This window comes from Centrocercus urophasianus, unplaced genomic scaffold (assembly GCF_019232065.1).
Source record: "Centrocercus urophasianus isolate 14NV4802_14NV808 unplaced genomic scaffold, USGS_Curo_1.0 seq_47, whole genome shotgun sequence".
Taxonomy (NCBI): Eukaryota; Metazoa; Chordata; class Aves; order Galliformes; family Phasianidae; genus Centrocercus; species Centrocercus urophasianus.
In genome coordinates, this window is record NW_024885055.1 from 2,570,233 (window position 1) to 2,597,238 (window position 27,006).

A 27,006-nucleotide genomic window follows, 5' to 3' on the forward strand; every position below is an offset into this window, starting at 1 on the left:
GGACCCGTGGAGATGTGGCACTGAGGGCCGTGGTCATGGACATGGTGGGATGGGTTAGGGTTAGACTAGATGATTTTAGAGGCCTCTTCCAATCTTAATGAATCTATGATTCTGTGATGTTCTCTATTTGCTCTCTGTGACATGCTGAAGACATGGAGACCCAGCTGTGAAAGGTGCTGTGCCAGTGCACCCAGCTTGGCGATAAGAGTGCCATGGCTGAGAGAGGACCTGCAGCTGCATCCTGCACGAGGAGCAAAGTGGAGGGCAGTGCTTGTGTCTCTAAGCAGTAGGGATTGCTGGGAGCATCCCATTCCTTCTTCACTGGGCATTAAGTAGGTCGGTGATGGTGGCTTTTGGTTACTGCTACATTTGCATTAATAGTTCACTTTCTAAAAGCTCCAGTTGACTTGCAGATAGGATGGACCAACTTAATACTGCCACCACCAAACGTTAAGCTTCAAAAAAAAGGAAAAAGGGAAACGGTAACAACAAAAATTTAAACAAGAAGTTTGGGAATTTTTTTGAGGTCTTGCAGGTGTCACCAAAGCCACTCCTCCAACATATTTCTTACAAACCTGAAAGCTGACGTTCCCATCGCAGCTCACAGCTCCTGGGAAATAAAGGGATGTGATAAGGTTCGTAATGACGCTACACGAGTTGGCAGTGCCAGCCATGAACACGTAGCACGTTCCCCAGCCTTGGCAGGGCTGTGTGTCCTTCCAGCAGATCCCTCCCTGTGAACAAACATTTACTCTGTGTTTGCTCAGAGCCGATCCTGCAGCATGCTTGCCCTGGGGCTGCCCCAGCTCACTGCATGCGCCTCTTGTTTTTCTCACATCTTATTAACATGTGCCCTGTGTGACTCCTGGGCTTGTCTACAGCTCTGACAACGCTGTGGGGCCTGGAGAAGCCCCCGTGTGCAGCATGACATTGGGTCACAGTGTGATGTTGGGTCATGGTGTGACATTGGATCACAGCGCATCATCCCCACTGCTCCGGGTCCCAGCTCTGGCTGTGTGGGCTTCAGACTCATGGGCTTCAAACGCAGAGCACTCACAGCTCCCTCTGCTCATTGGCAGTCCATGCAGGAGGGCTGAGGATTAGCCACAGCCACCAGTTTGCTCAATGGGCTGCTTCTGTTAACAGAAGAACAGCAAAAGTGAAGTCACTGCAAAAGAGCAAGGACCTGATTAAGACAGCAGCACAAGAGCAGACTCCTTGGGACTTAGCAAGGACCTGAAAAAGATAACTGCTACTCCACACACGTGCATCATTCAGCATGGATGTGATGAATCTGGGGTCAGAGTGCAGAATGGCTGCACCTGGAGCATGGTGAATGGGGAGGAAATGTTTGGAACCAATGGGACATATTAAAATGATGCAGAGCTCTTGAGATCCTTTTTTGTGGATGCCCCATCCCTGCAGGCATTCAAGGCCAGGCTGGATGTGGCTCTGGGCAGCCTGGTCTGGTGGTTGGCAGCCCTGCACACAGCAGGGGGTTGGAACTGGATGAGCACTGTGGGCCTTTTCAACCCAGGCCATCCTATGATTCTATGAAAATGCCCATTTCTGCTGTAAATCATCGTGGAATGATGGGGCTGATTTTTCTGAAGTGTGTTCTGTAGCAAATCGATGATGAGAAGTGGGAGAGCACATTGCTCATCTGCTCCACCTGGCTGCTGGGTACGTGGCAAATATCTAGTTGAGAAAGATATTCTGATGGGAGAATTTCTAATGAATTTGTTTGCACCTTCATAACCTGGGAGATATGGAACAAAATCAGCACCGGGGAACTTCCAAAGTTCCAGTGGTATTTCAAGCCTTGATTTTCAGGCTCACTGCTCAGGGTGGCAATGAGAGCCACCATAATTTTGAAGGAAGGATTCATTACTGTTATTATAAAGGCACAAAGGGCAGAAGGAGGTGTGGAATGGAGGTAGGAATAGTAAAAGCCATAAAAAAAAAAAAACATCTGAGAAATAGAATGGGATGGAGAAAGAAGAGCTCTCCCCTTGCCCTGGCAGCCTGCAGTGGAAGACGCCTTGTCCATCGCTTTCCCCATTCCAAAGAGATGGACTCCCCACAGCCGATGCTGCTGCCGTGCTGTCAGTGCTGAGCCTTTCCACCACCTTGTGTCATCTCCATTGCAGACACAGCCTGCTCCACTTGGGCTGGCAGAGGGTTTTTAGACTGCGGAGCTGATTGAGTCTGCACACCAGGAAAGCCGTCAGCTCCAGCTGGGAGAGCGTTAGCAGCAGCGGCTGTGCTGGCAATCATTTTACACACGGAGGGAAATTCCATTCAGTGTGTCTTTCTTCTGGAATTGCTGCTGGTCCTGGAAAGCCCTTAGGGATGCTGGTGCTTGCTGCATCCTGCTGCTCCTTCCCCACCGAGGGGTCATAGGGAATCCCGCACACGTGTGGGGATCCCCCTCCATCCCACTGCAGTTGCTGTTAGCTGGTGAATCACTGTAATTTTTCTGTTTTTAATTGGTTTTCTGTGCTGTCCCAGAGGAGGGTTCAGCAATTAGAGGTGTCTGTGCACTCTGATGCCACGCAGGGCTTTGCTAACTCTGCAGACTCTAATAGCTAATTCAGCAGCACTCGGAGAAATGGAAGTGTAATTAATAGCCTGCGCAAAAGCCTTCACCTGGCTTTATTTAGATTACTCTTTTATTGGCCTTAATGTGGCCCGTTTCTGTTAAGGCATAACTGGTTGTCAGCCTCATACTGGAGAGCAAAGGGACAAGTACAGGGTGAACAATCTGCAATTCATCATCCAGTTGTAAGGGCAAGAGGGCTGGCTCTTCCCCTTGTTAAGTGCACGGTGTCATTCACAGTTCTACCTCCATCCTTGTCTCAGGAGTGTTTTACAGCATATCCCATTTTATTGCCATAATTAATTTGTGAACTTCACCTCCAGAACTGCTCCAGCCACACTCTGAGTCAATTCTAGGTGGCATTTTTCCTTCATTTGGAGCCAGAGCAAGTGATCAGCTGTAGATAATTAACGAGAAGAGTTTTGCAGCTCTCCGTGGTGGTTTAGCATCAAATGGCTGGATCTAGCAGCTCAGAACCAGGTGAAGGCAGGCATGCTTGCAGCAGCCATGGGAACACACCGTACTCAGGGTGCTCCTGGATCCCCATTCACAGAGATGCAGCCCCAGCAGGCAGGAGGGGATGAGGAGTAGGAGAGGAAATATGTCATCTTGCACTTGGAGTTTGCGTAGAGCACCAAACTGTGAGGATGGTAATTGGGCCTGGGGTTGAACCCCCTGTGCACATCCTGTGTCTGCTTGGGGATAAAGGGATACATGGGTGTCTGGAAGAGGACTGAAGGTGACCTGCCTGTCTTGGAAATTTCCACTGATGGAAGTTGTCTTTTCATAGTTCACTGATGGTGTAGTGGGAATTTTAGGCAGAACTTCATTTCAGCGCTGCTTGCTGCTGGGTGAATCTGTGAATTTGCACAGCTTCGCACAGTTTTGGTTTATTAATTTGAATTGGAGTGACTCATTCTTTCACTTTGCTGAAAGAATTATCATAACCATGCTATGTTACCACATCCCATTGCAATATCAGTGATGTTCATGAGCTCATATACGCTCAGAAGTACAGGAGGACCAGCCCAGGATTTCATTCTGCAAATCTTGGCTCTGGAAAGAGCCAGGAAAGCACATAACCCTGGCACACAGATGGCATTTCTCTAACTCTAACTTTCTTTTGCCATTCTAGTTTGATGGGGAGAACATGTACATGGGAATGAACGACAATACCCAGGAGTTTCTGTCTGCAAATCAGGTAAGTGTTGTTGGGGTTGGGTGGGTTGTGTGTGCAGGGTGGGGGAGGCTTCCCAGGAGACGGAGGCCATGCAGAGCTCGAGTGTTGGGAGATCTCCAGGAATCCCTGCTCCTGGGACAGCAGAAGGGTGCACAGAGGAGGTCAGCATCCTTCAGCGTAAATGGAGGTGCAGCAGGTGTTTCTAGAGGTGAGGTTTCTGAGCACTGTGTGTAGAGTGGGTGCCTCTCTCTGCCCCCACACAGAGCATTTCCTGCAGCTGAATAGGTTGACAGTGAGCTGGCTTGGGGAGAAGAGGAGTCAAAGGTTTCCTGTTCTGGAGCTATGAACCCTCGTGGAGAGGATCAGAATCGAGCTGTTCATGTCTCACAGTGGCCTTTGTGGACTCATAGAGCAGGAATGGCTCTTCAGTGAACCCTGAATGTGTGTAGATGAGCACATACATATAGGCACATGCCTAGGTCTTGCGGAGAGGGGAGAACTTCAGCACGTGCCTACCTGTCCTAACTGGGAGGTCAGAGGTGGTTCTACTTGTGTTCTTCTCTGATCCTTGGCATGAAGCTTCTCACCAAAAGGGAAAACACAAGTTTGTCACTAATATTCTAATCTAATCCCTCACTTTGGGGTTGAGTTGAGCCACTTTGTTGTTTTGCCACAGCTGTGTGCAGCGCAGACTCTGATGAGTCCACTGTGAACTCAGTGCAGTGCAAGGCCATGAAAGACAGCTGGGTGAAGATTTCCATCTATCCCCAAAATGCTGCTGGAGCTGCATAGGGTGAGATGTCAGTTGCTGCCAGGGTTGGGAGTTGCCTTTTTTAGCAATTTGTAGCAATATAGCATTGCTATAAATTAGGAGACTGGTGAATATCTAACTTGGGTACCTATGATGAAAAAAAACATCTGTATGTCGAACAGGAAGAAAACCTGTTGTTCATCCTCCTAGAGTGTGAGACCACACAGGTGGAGGGTTGTCCTTGTGCAAGAAGTATTTCCAAGAGTGGGAAAGGAGCTGCAAACTTTGCACTCTAAGGTGATTCAGCTGTTCAAACACATGCCAACCAACCCAGGCACTGCTTGTGGTAGCACAGGTTGAGTAAAGGCAGAAGGGAACAGGGTGGCCCCAGGGTGCTCCAAGTTGGGGTTGAGCTTCATCCCACCCTGCGCTGCCCAGAGCATCTGGACAGGTGATGGCACCATCAGAAATGAGCAGCAGCTTCTTTACAAAGCAATTAATGAACTTAATTAAGGTTACTCTCCATTCTGCTTTTCCCTCCTCTGGACTATGCCCTGGGTTCAGCTGTGGGTGATTGGTGACTGTGTGTCTGGGACTGCTTTGTGCCCCAAGGTGGAGAGCATCGTGGTGGGGAGTTCAGGAACCTCTCGTGCTCCTTCTGAGACTTCTCCCATCATCACCATCAGTTCACATCCCCTGTGTGTGCTCACATCAGTGCCTGTTTACCACTGAGCACTTCATAGCACTGGTCATGACTTTATTCCTAATAATACAGCGCCTCTAATGAAATGAGGAACCCAGATGTTTTTCACTGTTTGCTCAACCTGCTGGAACCTGAATGAGTATGTTAAACAGCGGGAGAGCATTTTCACAGCCCCATTTGAGAGGCAGCTAAATCATCAGCCTCTGGATGCCCACACAACACATGTGGGACAGTGCTTGGTCCGCAGCACTCGTGGGGATAAAGACATGTCCTGCACACTAATTACAGGAGCCAGCAAACCGTAATTGATGGATATGATGTTTTTCCCCTTGTCGTGGTCCTGAGCTGCTCAGTCACAGTGTGCACCATTAGGCACGGCCACCACAGATGGAGCTTTACCAGGGCTGGATGTTCACACTGCTCTGGGTTATAGGGGCTTGCCTTTTGCTTCTGGGTCTGTAGTTTTGCATTTTCTGGTGATTTTTCTTTCATAATATATAGGGAGAGTTAGGTGGAAAGCAGAATTCAGTTTACCATGTCTCCTCCCATTTAAATAGCTCCTGTCTATCACAGTAATGCTTTACATTTCTCATCCAGAGACACAGCAACTGCTTAAGCTCTGGAGCCATCCCTTCCCATCACACAGATAAGATTATTCTCATTTTGCCACTGCAGAGCCTGTAGTTAGGGCAGCTCTGGTGCTGAGCAGTCCCTGGAAAGCATCGTGAAGCTGTAGCATCCCAGCATCAGCTTCTCACAGCCACTTCCACAGTCTTCATCCTAAGGAGCCTCTCATGGCAGGGGGAGAAGGCATGATGGCTTCCCTCTCCTTCTTCTCCTGCAGTGCTGAGCTGCTAACTTGTATGAACAAACTGCCATGAGCAGTGTAAAGCCAGCTGATCTGCTTTCCTCTTAATCTTCTTCTGTGTGATTGCTTGCGTGCTGTACTCCACGTTTCTTGTTTTCATCCCCAAAGGGGTTTGTCTCAGCTGAGAGCTAAATGCAGAAATGCAGGAGCCTAAAACACAATGAGAACACTGACAGATCCGTACCTGCGCCAGCACAGGCTGCTTGGGGAAAATAATTCCTCTTGTTCCATCAAATAGCAGGGACATTTGACCCCAGAAATGAGTCAAATGTGAAATGTAACTCAACCCCCAGCAGGAGCCGGAGCATAAATGCAAGCTGACATCTGATCAAACAGTCGTGGACATCTGACCCCCGAGATGAGTGAGGGATCTGTCATGTCTCCTGAATCAGCAGAGCATCATTCCTCACCCCTGCCCATTTTCAGTCTTTCCTTCCCCACCTCCAAACAAAGACAAGGAAAAATCCCAAGAAATGCACAGAACCACAACCAGGCCACGTATCATGAAAGAAATGCAACAGTGCTGTTAAAAGAAACAAAAACACCTGCAAAGTCAGTAAGGGAAGGCATTCATCGAGTCCTTTCTGATGGGGGAAGTAACTTCAAATAGGGCAGAATGTGCAGTTGGGTGGGAGTGGGTGGGTTTGTCTTTGAGATGTGTGGATCCCATGAATGCTGTCATGCTGATAGGTACATTTGCCAGATTTCTGCTCTTTCCATCACCTTTCTCTGCTCCTGGGTCAGTGGGTGCTTCAAAGGAGCAAAGAGCTCATTACTTACCACTGGGCACTTTTGATCTTAATCCCAGGAGCTTTCTGCGCACGCCTTGTTCCAGCTGAGCAGCACTCTGGTTTCTATACCGACAAGTTAATTTGTGCAACTCCTTGTGCAAACACTGTTACACACCAGTGTCATTTATTCAAGGATGCTTTGCCATAAGCAGCTCCTTTCCTTTGTGGCTGAGAGCACAGCAAGGACCCCGCTGCTGTGTCTGTGGGTGTTTAACATATTCTCATTAATTTTGACACGATATTTTTATGTGGCATAAAGGAAAGCTGGGGTTTCTCTTGTTGTATGCAAGTCAGCAGGAGCACAGCTGAATGAGTGCACTGGGGGAAATGGAGTTAAGAAGGGTTAGATTTGTCATACACACACATACACATCTGTTTTCAGATGTGTCCCTTTACAAATGTTAGCACGAGTTTACACATGCCTGCCCATTCCTGCACGCATGGAATCCATCTGCACATGTATGTGTGCTTGGATGTGGATAAATCAACATTTATCTATTGTGTCTATTGCCCTTTATCTGTTTATCTCCATACATCTTCAAGCTGGGGTCTGTATTAGCCATAATAGATACAGTGAGTCGCTGATCTGCTGGGTCAAATGGTCAGGGCTCCTTGATCAGCCGTCAGGATGCATTACAGCAGGGCCTCCGGTGGGGCTTGAATTACAACTTGCATTTGACTCATTTCTGGGGTCAAAACGTCCCTCTTATTTGACCAAATGACAGAAATTGTATAATTTGTATATATCCCTGAGCCATATGTGCTCCAAGTGCCACTCTAATGTGTTTTATAAAGGCATAGCTGTCTTGGTGACTTATTTAAAATGGGATTTTGAAGTAGTGTTCTTGCCATTTAATGTCCTCATTCAGGGTTACACAAGGTTTATCAAATAATAAATAACATTTAGAACATTCGTTTTAGCATAACAATGGGTTTGCTAGTTATAAGGAACTAGACGTCACAATAAAGCTGTGTTTGGTAAATAAGCAATAATGTAGAAAGCAACTGATGGCATAATTAGAAATTAATGACAGCATGGGAAGCCTCCAGTACCTTCCTGGCGTGCCGCGAGTGCTGAGACGAGACAGAGCTCCTCCTGGCAGGCTCTGCTATAAAACATGCCATCAAACCTTGTCACAATCCTGGCAGACACGCCGCACTCCCACCTCCCAGGCCTCCCACCCAGCTCAGCTGAATCGTGGAGAAATAGCAACAGTTGGTAAAATAAAACCAGTCTCCGGTTGCTGAGGGTGAGCATCAGTGGTCCATGGTGGGGAGCGTGCAGCCTGAAGCACGCGTTGCTAGGTGGTCAGGAGCCACCGCCTGGGAGGGCAGTTAGGGGCTGCTGATGAAGACACTGCATCCTTCCCTAGCGCCTGCTGCTTTCCTTGGTGGTTGGGCTAGATAATCTTAGTGATCTTTTCCATCCTTAATGATTCTGTGGTTCCTCCCGGAGCTGGAAGGCAGGACCAATGTGGGCATTTTTCCCTTGTGTTTTGCCTCCATCACTGACTTTGGTGAGGATGCTCCATTGCTGGCAGTGCGGTTGTTGGGGGATAACGTGTGCTTGTGTTGTTTTGTCCCTCGCCTCCCAGGACATGTGAATTTGGAGGAATTTTCAGCTATTTGTCCCCATTGCCTGAGGCTCATAGTTGCAGCATGTTGTTCATGGTGACCACCGTTGCTGCTCAGACCTGGCTTTCCTCCAGAAGGAAGGCTGGGAGGTTACCACGCACGTGGCTGAGCAGGGCTGTAGACAACTCTTCCCTTGACTCATCCCACTAAAGACTACACAGCCTGATGGTGGAGGAAAGCTCAGAGCCCACCGTGGTGTGGCTGTAATTTCCACTCTGGTCCCTGGATGAACTTTTGGAGTTGATGATCCTTATGGATCCCTTCTAACTTGGGAGATTCAACAGGTTGCCCATAGAGGCTGTGGATGCCCCGTCCTTGGAGGTGTTCAAGGCCAGGTTGGATGGGGCTCTGGGCAGCCTGGTTTAGCATTAAACGAGGAGGTTGGTGGCCCTGCATGTGGCAGGGGGGTTGGAGATTCATGATCCTTGAGGTCCCTTCCAACCCTGGCCATTCTGTGATTCTGTGATTCTGTGCTTCTAAGGAGTGTGATTGGTCTTTGCATCTGAAAAAAAACACAAGTTTGTTTTAAACTGGAGGAGATAGGTCTCAGGGTCTTTGTAATCTCTTGGCTGCATATTGATCATTGGAACAGATGATGGTCAGATGATGGTCAGTGTTAGAGAAAATCACTGATGTCAAAGAGGGGACTCTTGCCCCCAGGCATGGAGAGCTGTGATGCTCCTACCGGTACCATGCACCTTGCCTTGTATGCGACTTTCTTGCCTATATATGCATGTATGTCTCTCTCTATGTATAACACATGTATATGTATATCTAAAGATCCCTGGTGAAGAGAAGTGAGCTCTGTGCGGATTTGAAGTTGAAAGGAAGGACTAAACTGTGCTGGCAGTGTGGTGGAAGTTATAGTGTGCACTGCAGCAGTACCAAGATTTTACTTCTTTTCTGCTGCTCTTAAAGCAGTGCTGTGCAATTTCAGATGTTGTGCTAGAGAATAAAAAATAGAGAGAAGACATAGATAGATATTAAATGCCTTTTTTGGCAGACAATTCAAGAGAAATCTCATGTACTATTTTAGAATGAACAGTAGAGTGTTACATGTCATTTATTACAATCAGCAGCTAATGGAAACCCTTCCAGATGGGGTTTTGAAGGTGAGCACAACTATAGCTGATGATCCAGGCTCGTGAATTTTGTATGAACTCTTATGAGACAGTGAAATTTTTGAAAAGTGAAGTCAGGAAGCAATTCCTATAACTTCATCTTAGCAACCAAAGCTTCCACTGCTGGTGTAGTGCTTGGATAGTACAATAATAAAAAAATGCATGGGTGTTACAAAGCAACATCATCTTCAACCCTTGTTCTCAAAGAACTCCTAAGTTGTTAGCAGTAGGGTGTTTGAAAAACATCACAGAGTGAAAAACTAATGGGACTGAGCAGTTCTGAGACCAAGTGAATCATCTTTGTTTCTTATGCATTTACTCTAGGGGGGAAAAAAAAAAAGCATCTTATACAGCTGACGAGATCTGTTAGGTGGTGTGGAAAGCGTTTTGTAGGGAGAGAAAACTCTGAGGTCGTGGTGGTGATTGAAAATTTCTTCTCAGAAAGAGGCGGTGGCACAGCTGCCCAGGGATGTGGTGGAGTCACCGTCCCTGGAGGTATTGAAGAAAGATGGAGACGTGGCACTTGGGGCCATGGTTTACTGATGGTGATGGTTGGATTTGATCTTAGAGGTCTTTTTCAGCCTTAAGGATCCTGTGATTCTGTGATTCCAACCATCTGGTCAGGCTAAGTCATGCTGGAGGAGACCTGCTGGGATGTGGTGTGGCTCCCATGGCGTAAGGAGCACATGGGCTGGCTGTCCAGCAATGCTGATGAGCTGTTAAAGCCAGCTGACAGTTCATAAAATAGCAGCAAAATATAGAGGAAGATGGTACGCAGCCAACAACTTTTATCACTTTATCAAAGATTTCCCACTGCGCTCCGTGCCGCTGGGAGCGAGTGCACGTGGTGCCTGCAGAGCTGCTGCCTTTGATGCAAACTGGGGGGGACCTGGGCAGCCCCGAGGGGAGCAGCTCATGCTTCTGAACCCCCAGCATCGCATTGGTATGATGCTGTGCGTGCTGAAAAGCCTCCATTCCTGCTCCTCCAGTCAGCCACTGCTCTTGAGAGCTGAATTACTGCTGTGAAGCCATGTGATGGCTTCCGTGGGGCTACCGTGCTCGCTCGCAGTTGCTGAGCTCTGATTGCACCGTCATTTCTAAGCTGTGACAAGCAAGATGTTCTGCTGCGCCCTGTTGGGGGTTGGTTTTGGCTCCTGCTCTTGAATGCAGAGATTTGTTTGCTTCTGATATGGACCTCTGGGGAGTGGCTTTGGGAAATGGTGTCTATTTGGGGAACTGTAGCATCGTGGGCTGCAGAAATACTGAAAAAATTCCAGGTCTTGTGCTCTTGGGATTTCCTTTCCCAAGTGATGGATTACTTCTCCTGGCCCATCAGATCCTGTTTTTGGGTCTGCGGCCACTGCGGGGCGATTAGCTGGGGAACTGCTTGCTTCCAGCAGGAAAATGTTGCTTGCCACTTCAGAGTTTGGATGGAGGCCTGTGCAAACAGGAAGGCACCTCTGTGGCCACAGGACGAGCCTTCTGCTCCCCGAGGGTGTGGGGGTGCCTGGGTGTGTGCAGGGTGGGCTCAGCCCCAAAGCTGCTCTTCCACAACCCTGGCTTGAGGTTGTGGAGCAAGCACACCGCCGCTCACACGGCTTCACGTGTTTGCTCCAAAATCTATATGCTTGTTGGGCAGGAAAGCAGACCTGAGAGTTTGTCCATCTGAAAGGTGATGGCATGAAAAGTGGCACAGCTGAGCCAGAGCACAGCGTTCAGCTCGCCTGCCCATCACAGCATCACGGCTCTGCTCGCTGGCCACCGGTGACACTGCTCTCATGGGCAGCAACCCCTGAGATTCATCTCAGACCAGGAAAGTCATCAGCAGTCACCAGAAGTGTCTGTGCTCATGCTGTGTGCTCAGGTCTATACATCTGTGTACACTGTAAAGGGCAAAATATGACTTGGCTTTTATTACTTTAATTAAAACATGAGTGAAGGGTATGAGATTCATATTAAACTGTATTTTCCAGGCTGCTGTGTGAAGGGCTAACTGATCTGATTACCATGAAGATTACAAACTATCAAAGTGAAAAAGAGCCTTTTGCAAGTATTTCATATTAAACCTTCAAACATAACACTTTAAGAATAATTATGGTTGTATTACGGGAAAATGATTCATGAATTCTGAATAAATATAAGACCCTTAAAGGGAAATGTTCCAAGACCACAGTTTTCTTTCCAATCTGATGAAATTTAGTATCATTTTGCAGCTGTAGAATAAAATGAAAAAAATATATATATGTACATAGGCTGTATTGAATATATGTCAGACTAAACTAATGAGATTTTTTTCATCAACTCTGAGCACGCACACACAAATGGAACAGCCGTTCTCATTTTCTGTAATAGAAAGCAGCGAGGAGAAGGGAGAAAGGATCTCACTGCTCACAAGCCTTTATTCTGTCTTGATTGTTAAATAATATATTTTAAGTTCTCGTGGCCTGACTGCAGAATGTTTGAACTGACGTTAATGGGGACAGGAGAGAAAAGAGGCAGCTAAAGGGAAAAAAAAGTGAGGAAGGGCCAGGACTGGGGATTTTATTGGTATTCCCAGTGGGCTGTAATAAAGATACTTTTCACACAATACAGTGAATGTTTACAGCAGACAATTTAGTTTCCTTCCAACAATTATGAGAGAAATTGAATCTCAGGAAATGTTAGTTTTCCCTAAAATTAGACATAACAATAAAGATAGCCCTGCAAGTTTATTAAGGAGGGAAGAAAAGAAAAGCCATCAGTCTCTGGAAGACAATTTAGCGAATTTATTTTAAGAATTCCAGCTAACTTCCAAAGCAAACACACAGCTATGCAGCAGAGCCTCGTGCTGGGCACTGCCATTTTCCCAGGCTCCAGCAATCCCCAGCACAGTCTGGAAGCAAGCAGCCACTGGGTGCCCATTTCCACCAGGGACCTGGCTGGTGCAGGAGCTGCACTGCACCCAGTCGGGAGGTGTTTGCTCCCCTGAGCGCTGGCAGCTGCATGGTTTTGCATGAATATCTGCATGCCTTCTTGCAGGTGCCGTCAGCTTTGATGCGTGTGCAAATGTGATGTTTCTGCACAAACGCTCTGCGTGCAGATCCGTGGGTTTGCTAACATGAAGGACCAGCTGGGAAAAGGCTGCAGTCAGCTTTTAAGGTTTTCCTGAGAAAATCGGTCATGAAATGTCAAGAGAAGAAATGAAGGGAGGTGATGGGAATTATTGGGCGCCCAAACGTCGCTTCAGGAGCGAATTCATTGTGCTCACAGAGCAATGCTGGGGGTGAAAAGGGGAAAGCCCTCTGTGAAATGCAGAATATTCTGCATCTCTTTGAGCTGCTGGTACTTGGGTGCTAAGTTTTTGAAACACTGCACTGCCATTGCAAGATGCCATGCAATCGCTCTGCTGGCTCTGTTTTCCTGACCTCTGCATCAAGGGTCTGTCTCAGAGCTTCCAATCCCTGTTGTTTGATATCAAGAGTAGGAACAGGAGCTTCTCTGGAGGTCTTCCTTCAGAGAGCCTGTCCCATTTTGGTCACATTTGGATCTGCCTATAATGTTCTTTTTTGGTTAACACCCAGAAGGGCACTGGGTATGTGGTTTGGTGCCATTCTGAGCAATAGAAACACTCAGCTCTGAGTTTGTGAGCGTATTTATGTCTTGTCCACACTTTAAAAGATGACAGTAGAAGCCATTGAGTGGTCAGGGCAAATCTGAGTTTGTACCTTGGGTTTGTTGTTTCTGCTTTCAGCCCACATTGTGCCAGGATCTTCTCTAGTTGGGTTGGAGCTTGATGGTCTTTAAGGTCCTTTCCAACCAAAGCCACTCTGATTCTGTAATTGTAATTACTCATTTTGTCCCTGTCACTTCTTCTCTAAAGGTATTTCATGAGCATCTGTGAGTTAGGACATAGATGAGCCACTCAGAGCGATGTGTGTGATCCTAGCTTTTTTTAGATTCCATACATAAGCTTATTTTTATTAAAGAAAAAAAATATGTTAGAATTGTTAGAGATAAAATCTGCTTTTTTTCTCCAAATTTACATACTGGAGGCTGAAGGTTGAGATTTTCACTCCTACGCTGGGGATTTGGAGACTTGGCTGTGTACCAGGTTACGGTTCTCATCATTTTGTCATGAGTCTCTTGGTGCTTCGTGCTTTCCCTAACAGCCCAGCACCTTTGTGCTCCTGTGACATGACAGCTTCTGCTTTGGGTAAGTGTGTGAATGAATACAATTCTAGTGCTGGTGGTGATGGAGGAAGGCTTGTAGCTGAGCTCTTGGGAGCTCAGTAAACTCAAAAGGAGCAAAGAGAGATCCCAGTCAACGCCTTTAACCTCTCTCAGATGGGGCAGGCTGGAGCACGGATGAATTTTGCATATTTAGGGTCTACAAGGAGGGAAGCATCCGAATTCCAAAGGCAATCTTTAACTTCTCTTTTGCCCTACCTGCCCAGATCACATTCAGCTCCAATCTGACATTACCTGCCCTGGATTGGAGGCAGCGCTTGCCTGAACCCAGTTGTTGAGCTTAGCATCAGGGGATGCTTCTGCCATCTGCTCTAAGGACTGACTCGGCGTCTGGTGTCATTGCTTCTCCTGGTGCTCAGGGCCAAGTCTGGGGCTGAGGGGCTTCAGGATAACGTGGGAGGCTGATTTATTGCTCCAGGGCTTCCAGTTAATTTCCTTTTCCCATTTTGACCACTTCCTGGCAGTCTGAAATGTTATGCAGGGGATGGGCTGGTAAAGGATATCGAGCTGCTCTGCTCTCAGGGATGGAGAGGAGAAAGGGGAGGGGAGAGCGTGGCATGTCACAGAGCACTGATACGTTTTCAATTTTAATAATACAAAAAGAGGTAAGCAGCACCTTAGCTACTAAGGTGACAGGTGCATAAGAAGCACTGAATAAATACATAAAACATATTTGCTGTAGGCATTTGTCGCTGGAAGTTTAAACATTAAACATGCCTGCTTCGTCTGATACCATAATAAAGCAGGGATGTTCCCAGAGCCATTAGCTCTGCTCTGACTGCAGCTTTACATCTTCACTAGATGTACCATGGAAGCTGCATTGTGTCAGCGATGCCTCAGCGAGTTTTGCACCCAGAAGGAGAAGAGAGTGAGTTCTGGGGATGATCTCGGGTGCCCTTTTGTGGAGCTGATTTCCCCTTCCATACTGATGTTTTGGTGCTGTTCCCTGGGAATCACTGGGCAGGGCCCCTCTCTGCCTTTGTGCCTATTACCCTGTGGCTGAACGGTGCAGATAAACAGGTTTGTGTCTTTACTTTTTGAAATGACAGGATAAGGAGGAAAGCAAATACTCAATCCATTAAGAAATAACTAGGTGGGTGATTCACTACCATTTGTGTAAATGCTAACTCTGCTCTGCCCGCACAATTTATTAGTACTTCACAGGAGGAAAAAAAAAATTATTTTAATCTCATAATGGATGATGAGCTGTGAAATTGCTTCTGCAGCAGCTGGGCACCCTGGGGGAGGTGCTAGCTTACACACATTATGCAGGCTCTCCCCACTTCTCCCCGTCCTTGTGCTAATCAGACACGTCGAGTCTGGGCGACGGAGGGGGCTGTGCTGCTGCTCGTGGGCTTTATTGCCTTTTTGCATCATGCATACATGCATATATCATTTTCTTGTCAATCTGACTTGGGGCCTAAGTGGAACTGGGGAAGCACGTGGGTCCAAAGTTGGGACCTGTTTGTGGTGAGCGATGCTTTGGGCAGCACACGTCCCAGCCCCAGCTCACATTAAGTAACAGAAATTTAGTGAATGACATGGGGCCGTGCATCCAGCCCCCAAAGTGGAAAACTTGCTACAGAGCACCCACCCAAAGTGCGGCACAAAGTCAGTTTTAAACTCAATGGAGAAACAAAATGCAAACTGAAAGGGGATAAGCATGGTACAGAATAAAGTTTTCTTCCTGCTCTGAGTCCTGCTTGCTCGACTGAAGCCAGGTTGAATTAATTTCTTAGAGTGCTTTTTGCTAATTCTTCCCCGCATGCACTCCATTAGTGTTTGCAGGCTGCCTTATCTCTTGACCTGCTTACAGTGCATTATACATCATTATGTAATGTACCCTTGGCTCACTGCAGAATACCAAATCCATCCAGCCCAACAATGAATTTCTGTGAAGTGCGCTGATCTTATTATGCAAGTTCAGTATGCCATGAGACAAAAAAGGCAATTATGTAAAGTCTGTACTCCTCAAATAATTCCCAGAAACGCGTGATATTCTTGAGTAGAATATTATCATATTCCTTGTATTGACTTCCAGCCCAGAGCCCAGGAAAGCAAAGCGAAGGGTTTGTATTTGTGTGATCCGGTCGATCTAATTTTAGATCCCCATTGGCTCCTCTCTGCCTGAATGTGCAGTCCCTACAGAATATACTTTAAAATCAAGCTAAATCTTTATAAACAATTGTGAGACAGATGACAGAGGGTGTGCTTTGCTGACATGGAACAGAGCTTGCGCATCTCCAAGCTTCCCCTGGAACTCTGCCATGTTTATTTCAAAAGACTTGGGGAAGCACTGCTACAAAAACGTGCTGCATTATCTGCCCATGCTCAGGGTAGATACTGCAGTTAGATATTACTGCAGGTGAAAAAGAGCAGCTGTGCATCAAATACGTCTTCTAGTCCTGCTAATGAAGATACAACAGAGGAGTTTTAGCTCTGGCTCTTGCCAATATTTGCGTGAGCCAATATTGAGTGCTCCTGAAAATGCCATCAGCAGACTTGGAGCCGTGTATCCCAGGAGTGTGTTTAGAAGGGGAAAGTCTGTGCTGTAGGAACGTGGTGTTGCCTTCAGTGCTGGAGCTGGGAGTTCAGAGGCAGCTTCTCCATGTGGGTTGGAGAACAGCACAGGGGACAGCACAGGCAGGGTATGGCACTGCAAAGCAGGAGTTTGGGGCATGTTTTGCAAGGAGCATGCGGAGCTCCCTGCTGCTGGATGCTGATTTCCAGAACTTAACAGGAATGCAGGGAGGTGGAAGGTTAATAAAAACAGATGAGAGAGGTGAAAGTGAGGGATGAGTTGTTCTGGTCTCTGAGGGGCTTCAAGGAGCGTTCGCCAGAGGTTTGTGTATCTCCTCCAAAATGCTTGCTGCTATTGGCTGATTTTCCAGCCAGCTTCCCTGACCGGCTGAACTGCTGATCTGCTGCCTTACGCAGGTCTTGTGTTCCTGGGAGGTGTGGTGGTGGGTCTCCATACCTCCTTCCAAGTGGTTCCAGAAGGTTTCTCCCTGGTGGAACAGGGTGGGTGTGGGGCAGCTCTGCTGGGACCCACGGTGGCCCTGGTGGGGACCTTCCCTGTGCTCCCTTCCATGGCAATAACTGCAGAACGCCAGGTAACGAAGGCTGAGAGCTGGGGTGGATTGCATTTTCCTTCCTCTTAATTCCTGGGGGTAACTTCTTCCAAAACTCATTTCTGTCTTTGTCACTGGGGAATTTGAGGTCTCTCTCTTCCCTCAGAAGGATAAGTGTACCATTACTAATCCTTCATATACCGCTGCACGCTGCACTGCTGCTCCCATGCATGTCTATCTGCCTTTATGGTAACTGTAACCTTTTCTTGAACCAGAGATTTTCCTGAACAAGAGCCCTTTGGGATCTCTGTGGGCTTTCCTGGATACATTTTTAATAAACACAATAATTTGACTGCAGGCCCATTACCTATCCCCTGTTTGTTCTATGGGATAGTCATTTCCATGCCTACGAAAGCACTAACTCATAGGGCAATCAGAGGAAGAATGACAAGCAGGACAAAATTGGTGTGTGCTGTGATAAGGCAGTCCATCTTCGGCATCGTGCACTGTTGCGTTATGTATTGCCTGTAAATAATGGCCTCGAGAAGATATTAAATCTTTAGGAAAAATCAAGTCTAATTGTAACTATATTTTTGTTTTTCATTTTGGTTTATATACAGTATATGACTTTTGCAGAGACATTTTTATTCCAGGAAAATGACAGGCCAACAAGAAGCCATAATTGCACTGATTTTTAGAAGTGCCTGCATTACTACAGATCTGATGTACTGCAAGACATGAATCAGAAAAATTCTATTAAAAAATCTCCTGAATGGCTGACACAGGAGTATTATCCACGATGATTAATTTGACTTGGTCATTATGAACACAGACAAGTCTGACAAAATTGCATTTCATTCCCCACTGAATTCATAAAATCACTATACACATAATAAGAAGTTATAGTTGTGTGCTATCCACTATTCTTGACAGGATTCCAGTTCTGGATAAGATGCTGATTAAAAAAAAAAAAAGAGGGAAGTGGGGGGAGAGGGAGTTGGGAGCCTTTTTTAAAGCCTACAATAGGGCTGATTTCTTTTGCTATAAATTGTTCGTAGAATTCCATTATTTTTAGCTTTTTTTTTTTGTGGTGAAGTAGTGATGCAAGTCAGCCACAGCTTGGGTGATGTAAAAACTGAGTGTAAGATATGAATACTCATGGCCAATTCCCTGCATTTTTCATCCTGCTTAGCAGCATGGCACCCAATCATGGCAATCCCTTCACCCAAATAGCAGCTAGCCAAGGAGATCCAAGGTTTGCAGGGCAAAAGTGAATGTTTAGGACCCTGGTATCTCCTTTCTGTGCACATTTGGCTTTATGAAACTTGTATAAAGGGCTTCTTTTCACTGTCAAATTTGGTTTAAACCATTCAGAAGGGATTGAAGGATTGAACCATTCAGAAGTGTTTACAGCACAGGGGACAAAGGGCAGGTAAGATGGGGAAGTAAATCTCCAGCTCCATTCCAGGGCAATGACGTCCAGCAGCACTGTGGTGGACACTGGCTGTCTTCTAGGGTTCACCATAGCATGCAGAACATGCATCAAAGCAACAATAGGAGGAAATGATGAGAAACTTGGAGAACATTAAACAGGTTGATTGATTGCTCTTTGGGTGAACCAGCATTCGCTTGGGATTTAAATCCTATACTGCAGGAAGGAAAGGAGCACAGAAGTCTCAGCAGGCAGGTAGGCCCCAATTTGCTGCTGGTCGTGGGGCTGCCTGCCATCCTGCTGGGTTCCTGGCATGTCTGCCTGCTGCTGGAGGTTGTGCACACACTTCCAGCACATGTTTACGTTTGTACAAGGACTCATTTTTCCCTTTTCAACTGCATTCCCTCAGTCAAAAACTTGAGCATGTGAAAATGAGTGTAAAAGGAGCTGGGAGAACATCTAAAACAATTTATAGACAGTATGTGGCTGGCTGTTAATAAGTACTTATTTACAGTATTCCTCCAACAGTACCCAAGTAATTCATTGGTCCCGCTATTCACAGGCAGGATCTCCACGTGCAGAGATGAGGCAAATCGATTTCCATTGCTGAGCCCCAGAGCTGCTGATGTGGAATATCAGCGCTGCTTCAAGGCTTGGCACGGGCCTTTGGAAGGCACTGCTGGGAGCGCAGCCTTTGGCAGCCCCACGGTGAGCACCGTGCTGTGGTCCTTGCTGGAACTGGAGCTCTTCTTTGGGGTTTGCAACATCCAGGTGCCTTCCACCTTCTCCTGCCACCTGAACCAACCTTGCTGCCCCTGTGGTTTCAGCACTCCATGCTCTCCATGCAAACAGGAGCACAGGCTTTGTTGGTGTCTGTTGTGGTAGCCCTTGGTTGCACTTGCTCACAAATAGCAATGTTTTATTCACTCTGCAGATTTCCCAGCCTGCTTTTTGTTTGTTTAGCCCTATCTGATGTCTGAAATTCCCAGAGGGTCACGTTCCTACGGCAATAAGCTCTCATGTTAGCTGCAGGAACAGCTTTGTTAGCAGGTGAGGGGTGGGAGAGTCCATGGTGTTTTGTGTCACACGGATGATCAGGGTGGGATGAATCACATCAGTCGACATATTTTCTTTGTACCTTACTGGGTATAAATTTTCTTTCTTAGCCTTGTGTTTACTGTTGAGTGTTATTTGACAGGGCAAATATTTACCTGCAATAATGCTGCAAATCCCTATCCTTTCCACTGTGAATAATATTTTCTCTGAATCAGTGCTTGGCTGCAGCTCTTGGATCCTCATGGATAATCACACGGAGCATGACTCAGTGGAGAATTGGGGTCACTGGATGTTTGCCATGCATCTGAGGAGAGCAGTTCCCAGGTCCTTGGTCAAGTCATGTCTTCTATGATTAATAGCAATGTGCAAGGGAGAAGTGGTGCTGGCCAGCTGTAGAGTGTTTTTTAAAGAAAGGCAGTATTTCCCTCCTCATCCAAGAGGGGAAAGGCAGGAGAAAGCCAAAGGCTTGATGTGCACAGCACTTGTAGCTCCCTCAAGCTACCTGCATGGTGGGTTCTTGGTGTCATTCACGATAAGGTATTGATTATGGCTTTGGCTGGCTCCCAGCCAGCCCTTCGAGATCTGGGTGGTGTTCAAATACCTGGATATCCCTTAGATTCAGGCAGCTGGATGCTGGAGGTGCACAGTGCAGAGGTGGGCAGACGGACCCTAAATGGTGCAGGAATAGGCTGTTTCGCAAACCTTCCTCCTGTCTGCAGCACAAAGTACGGTTGTGTCTGCCCCACTCTGGAGCAGTAGCAAGGTGTGTTCCTTGTTGCGGGAGCTTGCATTGTGTTACAGCTGTAATGGGTGCTGGCGGTGGAAACGTTTGAGCAGCTGAGGGAATGGGGGTTGTTCATTGTGGGGAAGAGGATGCCCAGGGGAGACCTTATCACTCTACAGTTCCCTGAAAGGAGATTGTAGTGTGGTGGGCCTCAGGCTCTTCTCCCATGTAACAGTGATGGGAGGAGAGGTAAAGGCCCCAAAGCTGTGTCAGGGGAGGTTCAGATTGGAGATCAGGAAAACTTTCTTCTTCAAAAGAGCAGGGATGCAGTGGCACAGCTGCCCGGTGCAGTCACCGTCCTGGAGGTGCTCAGAACCGTGGAGACGTGGCACTGAGGGACGTGGTCACTGGGCAAGGAGGGGTGGCTTGGGTTGGACTGGATGCTCTTAGAGCTCTTTTCCTACCTTTGTGGTTCTATGATTCTACTTCCAGTTTGCTGATTGCCAGCTGCTGACATTCTAGGGTGAGAACTACTCGCTTCCCTCCTTGGCCCGCACAGTTTTCAGTAGCTTGAGGGCATTTGGAGAAGATGTCTGCAGCTTGATACCCTTTTAGTTCTGATCCTTATCTGGGCATACGGAAGAACATCCAATTTTAGTGTTAAAATTCAGGCATCCCATCATGGGACGCTGGAGACAAGCAGAAGAACCGGCTTTATCTCTGTAAAGCTCTCGCTTCGGCTCCATTTCCACATGGGGCACTGCCAGCTGCAGCGTCCCTCCCTGCGAGCCTCATGTGGGCTGCCTGTGAATCCTGTGAGGGGTTTTTGGGTGCGTTAACACGTCTCTTTCTGTCAGAAAGCATCAGGGGTTGTGGGCCGCCAGAGCCTTGCTCCTGAGCAGCTGAGGTCGCTGTGTTGGCTGTGCCCAGAGCAGGGCAGGCTGAGGGCAGGGCTCATGGCGGCTGCGGCTCTTCATAGGGAGCACAGGGCAGCGCTGAGCTGGAGAGGCCTGGCACGGGTAGGCTTGTTGTTTCAGCCGATGTCAGTGTTTTAATTTGAAAGGGAATAATGTGTAATCAAACAACCGTCATCTGCTTGAGAGCAGAAAATCCCAGATCTCCCGCGCTCGTTGTGCGCTCCGCAGCGGGCGGCCTTTCAGCTGGGAGAGCTTCCCTGCGCCTGGCTTGGGATTCCTGGTGGGAGGAATGGGTTCAGGCCAGCTCGCTAATCTAATTTGTAATGTATCCTTATAACGTATAATTGGCTGTTTAATTTAATTCAAATTAACATAAGAATAGAAAACAGAATCCACCACGCAGCCCAGGCCGTGGTGGGAAGGCACATGGGGTGCTGCTGGCAGGAGATTGGGGATGATGGCTTTTGTGCACGTGTGTGAGCCCACCCTCCGTGGGCATGGATCCCCATGGCCATGCCAACAGTGTGCCACAATAACTTCCCTTCTCCCCTCCTTTCCATACTGCTTCTTCTCCCTTCCCTATATCTCTAGCCATCTATTTGAAACACATATAGAATAAGGGCGGCCTGTTTTGGAAAATAGTTCTCTGCGACGCGGTGTAAAAGCTGGCAGGCGCCAAGGCTGATTATGTTGATTGGATATTGTCTAATCTGATTTTGATTGCGTACGGCTTTGATTGTGATTTTCATAGGTCTGCACAATACTGTAGCTCTTCGGAGGGCTGTGTGAGTTACACAGGGCTTTTTTCTCCCGGTCTGAATAGCACAGAGCAAAGAATGTGCAGGGGGAGCGGGGGCAAAACCGCCTCAAAGCCTTTCCGTGAGCTGCTTTGCAGCAGCACAAGCAACTCGTAGTTTTGAAGAGAGCTTTAGGAAACTTTGAGTGGGTTTTACATAATTTAGTTAAGCGCAGAAAAGCCACTTTCTTATATACCTGATACCAAAATAAACCAGTTGGAGGAACAAGTTTGCTGTGCAATGATTTATTTAAATCCCTTTCCATAAAGCGCAGAGTGAAATCCTCTTAAATAGCTGGAGAAGAATTTATATACCTCGAAGAGTGTAGCTCAAATGAAAACTTAACTGCTAGACGCATTAAATGGGATCTGTCTGCTTTTGTGTGCAGCCTCTCATCCCCCTACCTTGCCAGCACAATGCCACTGCTAGACAGAAGCTGGCTGGAAAAACAACTGGGCTTGAATTTCCCCTAACAATAACTGTTGATACAGAGCTAGCTCAGCTTGGTCTCCTTATATTTCTGGTGTACTCGTGTTTCTCCAAAGCTAGTGGGAATTTCACGCAAATGTGAGTAATTGGGTGGGATGTGCAGCATATGTGCTCTGCTCTGTTTTTGTGATGGGATGAGAGGAGACAAGAGGTGGATTTCCGCTTAGCTGCTTCTCCTACTGGATTCTGAGCTCTGATTAAAAATGTATATGTTTTTAATTTTATTTTATTTTATTAAGGGTTTTCTCCCTGCCGTCTGGGGGTGGTGAAGAGCATGAACCCAAGTGTGAGCTCTGGGGCAATGGATTAATAAAGCCTGAAATGTTCAACTAGTTTTGCACACGCCTGGGGTTTTGCTCTTAAATTGAGTATTAAGTCAAAATCCAACCATGAAACTAGGTGATCTGAGAAATTTAGCTTAAAATCCATGTGTGTAATGCTATGGCTAATCAGAATTTCATATACTATAATAATAAGTGAAACAGTAGATCTTTAGAGTAAGCCTCCTCTGCCAGAGACTCATTATATTCTGCTTTCATAATTAATAATTTTGGATAGATTTACACTTGCTTTATGAAGCAAATATGTTTTTGTCTGATATAAAAACACTCACATCGGTGTAATAATATCTTTTTTTTTTTCCATACAAATTGGAATGCTTAATTTTATACAAACCAGCAGAAAGCATGGGAAACAAAAGAAGCAGCTTCTCTGCACATTCATGGGGAATATTGGTACGGAGAGGAGGGCATGCTAAACCAAACTAGATCTGTATGAGAATGTAAGGAAGGACAAACCTCAGTGTGGGGCACCGTCAGGCTTTCTCTCTTTAGAGGCGTTTATAACCTGGTAAAGGGTTGCAGCAGGGATGGAGGGGCAGTGAGCAGTGCTCCAGCAGCACTGGAGGCTTTCAAGAACATGCAGTGTTCTGCAGTGGATGGTGCACTGCCCATTACCTGGCCCCTACTCGGTTATGGCTAGCTGACAGCTGGGCCTGGAGCTATTTTTTCTGTTAAAACAAGAACATTTTCACTGGGATCGTGCTTTTGTATTTCTTACACAAGCAATCACTTTTATTTGCTGAAGGGACAAGGCAGTGACGCATTGTGAAATGTCTTTTTCATGTTTTAGACGTATAATAGTCAGAATGAGAATAACGAAGACTATGAAATCCCACCCATCACACCTCCCAACCTCCCCGACCCTTCACTCCTGCACTTGGTGGACCACGAAGCTGGATATCACTCCCTGTGCCACAGCCTGCCTCCAAACAGCCTGATACCCGCCTACCCCTACCAGAACATGGACCTGCCAGCCATCATGGTCTCCAACATGTTGAGTCAGGACGGGCATCTCCTCTCCAGCCAGCTACCCACGGTCAGTGACTTTCTCCTCTTTTTGCCTTCCGTTAAAGCCATTTCTGTACATTGTGCTATGATTTGATTGAGATGTTATACATTTAATGGGGTGTTTGCACCGGGGATGGGGATTGAGCCTCCTTCTTGCCACCCCGTGGTGTGTGGCATTGGCAGGAGGAGCACAGCTGCCCCACGGAGGGAGAGCTTTCCTCTTGATTTCCAGGAGAACAAGATCCCTGCCTGCACTTGCAAGCTTAAGTTGCCTTTTGGCTCACAGGGTGGTAAGGTGATACCTTGCAAAGTTTCAAATGATGCTTCTGTAGGAATAAATACACAGGGATAATGAAATAAAGGCAGCTCTGGGAAGAAACTTTGGGACTAATTAGGCCTTAAGACGTTTCTGCAGCAGCAGCATTGAAGAAAGGTTTTCTCTCGTTTTTTGGCAGTGGTGTTAACACTGGAGCTATGTAATATTTTCCTCTTTAGCACATTTAGCCCTATGGTTAGTTTTCTACATTGTTTCTCTCTAAGATCATTGATTTTCATGGGTGCTGTTAGAAGGCATCAATATCAAATAGAGTTAATTTTACTTTATTAGCATTGCCTGCAAGTCTGCAACTGCTCTAGCTAGACAGCATTTGGTGTCGATTGCTTGAATAGATAATGGTCTGAAAGACAGATATTTAAATATTTAAATGGGATATTATCTCTTAGGCTAGGAAAATCCTAAGGCTTTGTAAAGTCTCGGTGCATCTCCAAGTTGCCTGGTTAGTGTGTTTAAGAAAAACATCATCTTCTGCCTATCAATATTGAACACGAGCATATTTCTATGAAATTAAATATTACTTAGGTCTGTGTGTTAGATTTTAGGTTCTTAGGTGATTAAAACATTCATTTCTGAGACAAAAAGAGTCAATTTCAGATGAAATATTTTTCCCTAGTTTAATTTAAAGTGCAACCCTTTTTCCTGACCCTTATTTTCATAACACAATAATTTTATCCTGTGTTGATTGTCTCATTTTTGAGGGGTGATATTGCACTTATAAATCACTTTCTAAAATACCTAAAGAAACAAGAATAGTGGGATTTATTAAACAGCTTCTGTATGTCTGAAATAATTTATTTTGGAGTAGTCCTTGGGAAATGTTCTCTTTCTTATTTTATGGTACTGTTTTACAAATGCAGCGTGGTGACAATAAATCAGGGCTGAACCGGAGAAGATAAGAAGGGGGCTTAGTGGGCTGTAAACATAGAATAGAGAGATTAAGATTTGTTTGCCCCTTACCACTGAAATAAAAAATCCAGTGAACCCTGAATTTTCCAGCCAATGGTGAATTGAAAGTGCTTAGTTTTGAGTGGAAACCTCCGGATCTGCAATACGTCTTCAGAGGTCCCAGCAGTAAGGGAAGTAGATCAGGGCGCGAATGGTGTTGCAGTGTCGAGTTGAAATTAAATCCTGCCCTCCCCTCCGGCCAAAGCCTTTTTTCCATGCTGTCAGACCTGAGCTACAGAAACAGCTCCCAGCCCTATTTTTTCCTGCCCAGCTGTGGTTTTGGATGCCCACGCTGAGTTCCCCTCACATAGCTCCACTGTGGCAGGATTGTAGCACTTGTTCACTAATTACTATTGGGAGCAAGGCATGTACAGTAATTAAATACAAGAAAACGAGCAGATTTTTAAGCCTGTGTCAGTGACACCACCTGCCCACATCCCACTGAGCCTCAGCTCTCTGGGTGAGGCACCATGAAGATACTTCAGGCCCTGCTGCCTGTCACTGTGCCATGTGCAACCTTCTCTAAACCTGCCCAAAAGTTCATCACGTTCAGGTGGGAGTTGCAGCACGAAAGGATTTGATAAAGGAATCTTTGAATTATAGAATGATAGAATGGCCTGGGCTGAAAAGGAGCACAATGCTCATCCAGTTCCAACTCCCTGCTGTGTGCAGGGTCACCAACCAGCAGACCAGGCTGCCCAGAGCCACATCCAGCCTGGCCTTGAATGCCTGCAGGGATGGGGCATCCACAAAAAAGGAAGGGACTTACCTGCTTGCACTTCCAAAAAGAGTCCAAAAATGTCCCAGCATTGTCCATACATTGAGTTAAGCCTCTCTGTGCCTCTGCAAGGGAGGCAATTGTTGTTCCCATTATGCAGGTGAAGACCTAGATCAGAGCAGGTTTAAAGCTGTCTTTAGGAAACCCACAATGGGATGAGAGCTAGAGAGTGAAGGTGAAGCTTTGGGGAAGGCATGTTGTAGTTGTGCTGGGCAAAGGAAACAGCTGAAAAAATCTTAGCAGGACAGATTATTCTCTCTTGCCATCTGTTTTTTTTGTTTGTTTGTTTGGTTGGTTGGTTGTTTTTTTTTTTTGCTATGGAGAAAGAGGAGGAATGGTTGGAGGGAAAGAAAACAGGAAAGATGTGATTTTCACTTAGAAATGGTGAATACTTAGGGAAATAAGAGAGGAAGAAAGACCTGTTCTTCACATAAAGGGAATAACTTTGCCCACTGTGAGCATCCTCTCAGCTTTTTGGTGTCAGCAGGTGGCTGTTGAGCCCTCATGGGGGTCTGGTGGGTGAGAGCTGGGAAGCACCGGGCATAACTAGGGACAGGCAGCAAGGTGGGATACTGCTGGGAGAAGGAGCTGCTGTGAATAAATGAGATTTCAGAAGGGATTTGGTAGAACCTATTTGGCAGAAAGAAAGGGTGATCAAGGTCAGAGCCCACGAATCTCCAGCACAGTGCAAATATATTTCTGTAAATATTAGATAGCAGCGTGTCTCTGCTCATCAGGCGGGATGGTGTCCAGTCCGAGGTGCTGCGCCCTTCTCTGTTGGGTAGAACTATGGCACAGCTGTGTACTTTTGCTGGGGGAAATGTCATTTTGGACACCCCAAGTGGCAGCTGTTAGGAGCAAGCATTGACTTTATCATCAGTATGATAGTTTGACTGGAAAGACTGGCAACTTTCCATGCACCTCCACTCCCTGGTGCTTCTCATGGTGGGAGATCTACGTGACTTTATTTCTCGACGTTTGCACTGGTTATGGCTGTAGAAAAGGTACCCAAAATCAGCTTCCCTCACTTTTCAGCTCTTCTGGAGGAGGTTGCAGCAAATGCTGTCCTACAGTCCCTCCCTTCCTCTTACTGGGAAGAGAAGGAGAGATGGAGAGGTTGGAAAGAAACTATCCCTTCAGCTCCAGGTGATGAATTTTTTCTGCTATCAGAAAGCTGGTGCATCAGCTTGAGTGAAAAAAAAATGTAAAAAAAAATATATAGAAAAAGGCTCCAGA

The 27,006-nt window shown here is 46.6% G+C and overlaps 1 protein-coding gene across 1 annotated transcript in view; it reads left to right on the plus strand.

Annotated features, from left to right (window-relative positions):
• The first annotated feature begins 3,734 nt into the window (after nt 1-3,734).
• The window catches only part of TOX2 (TOX high mobility group box family member 2), a 68,821-nt gene continuing 45,549 nt past the window's right edge, over nt 3,735-27,006 (plus strand). The window contains 2 exon segments of the mRNA XM_042834519.1: nt 3,735-3,800; nt 23,493-23,738. Of these exon segments, the coding sequence (XP_042690453.1) occupies nt 3,750-3,800; nt 23,493-23,738 (297 nt within the window). The 5' untranslated portion in view covers nt 3,735-3,749.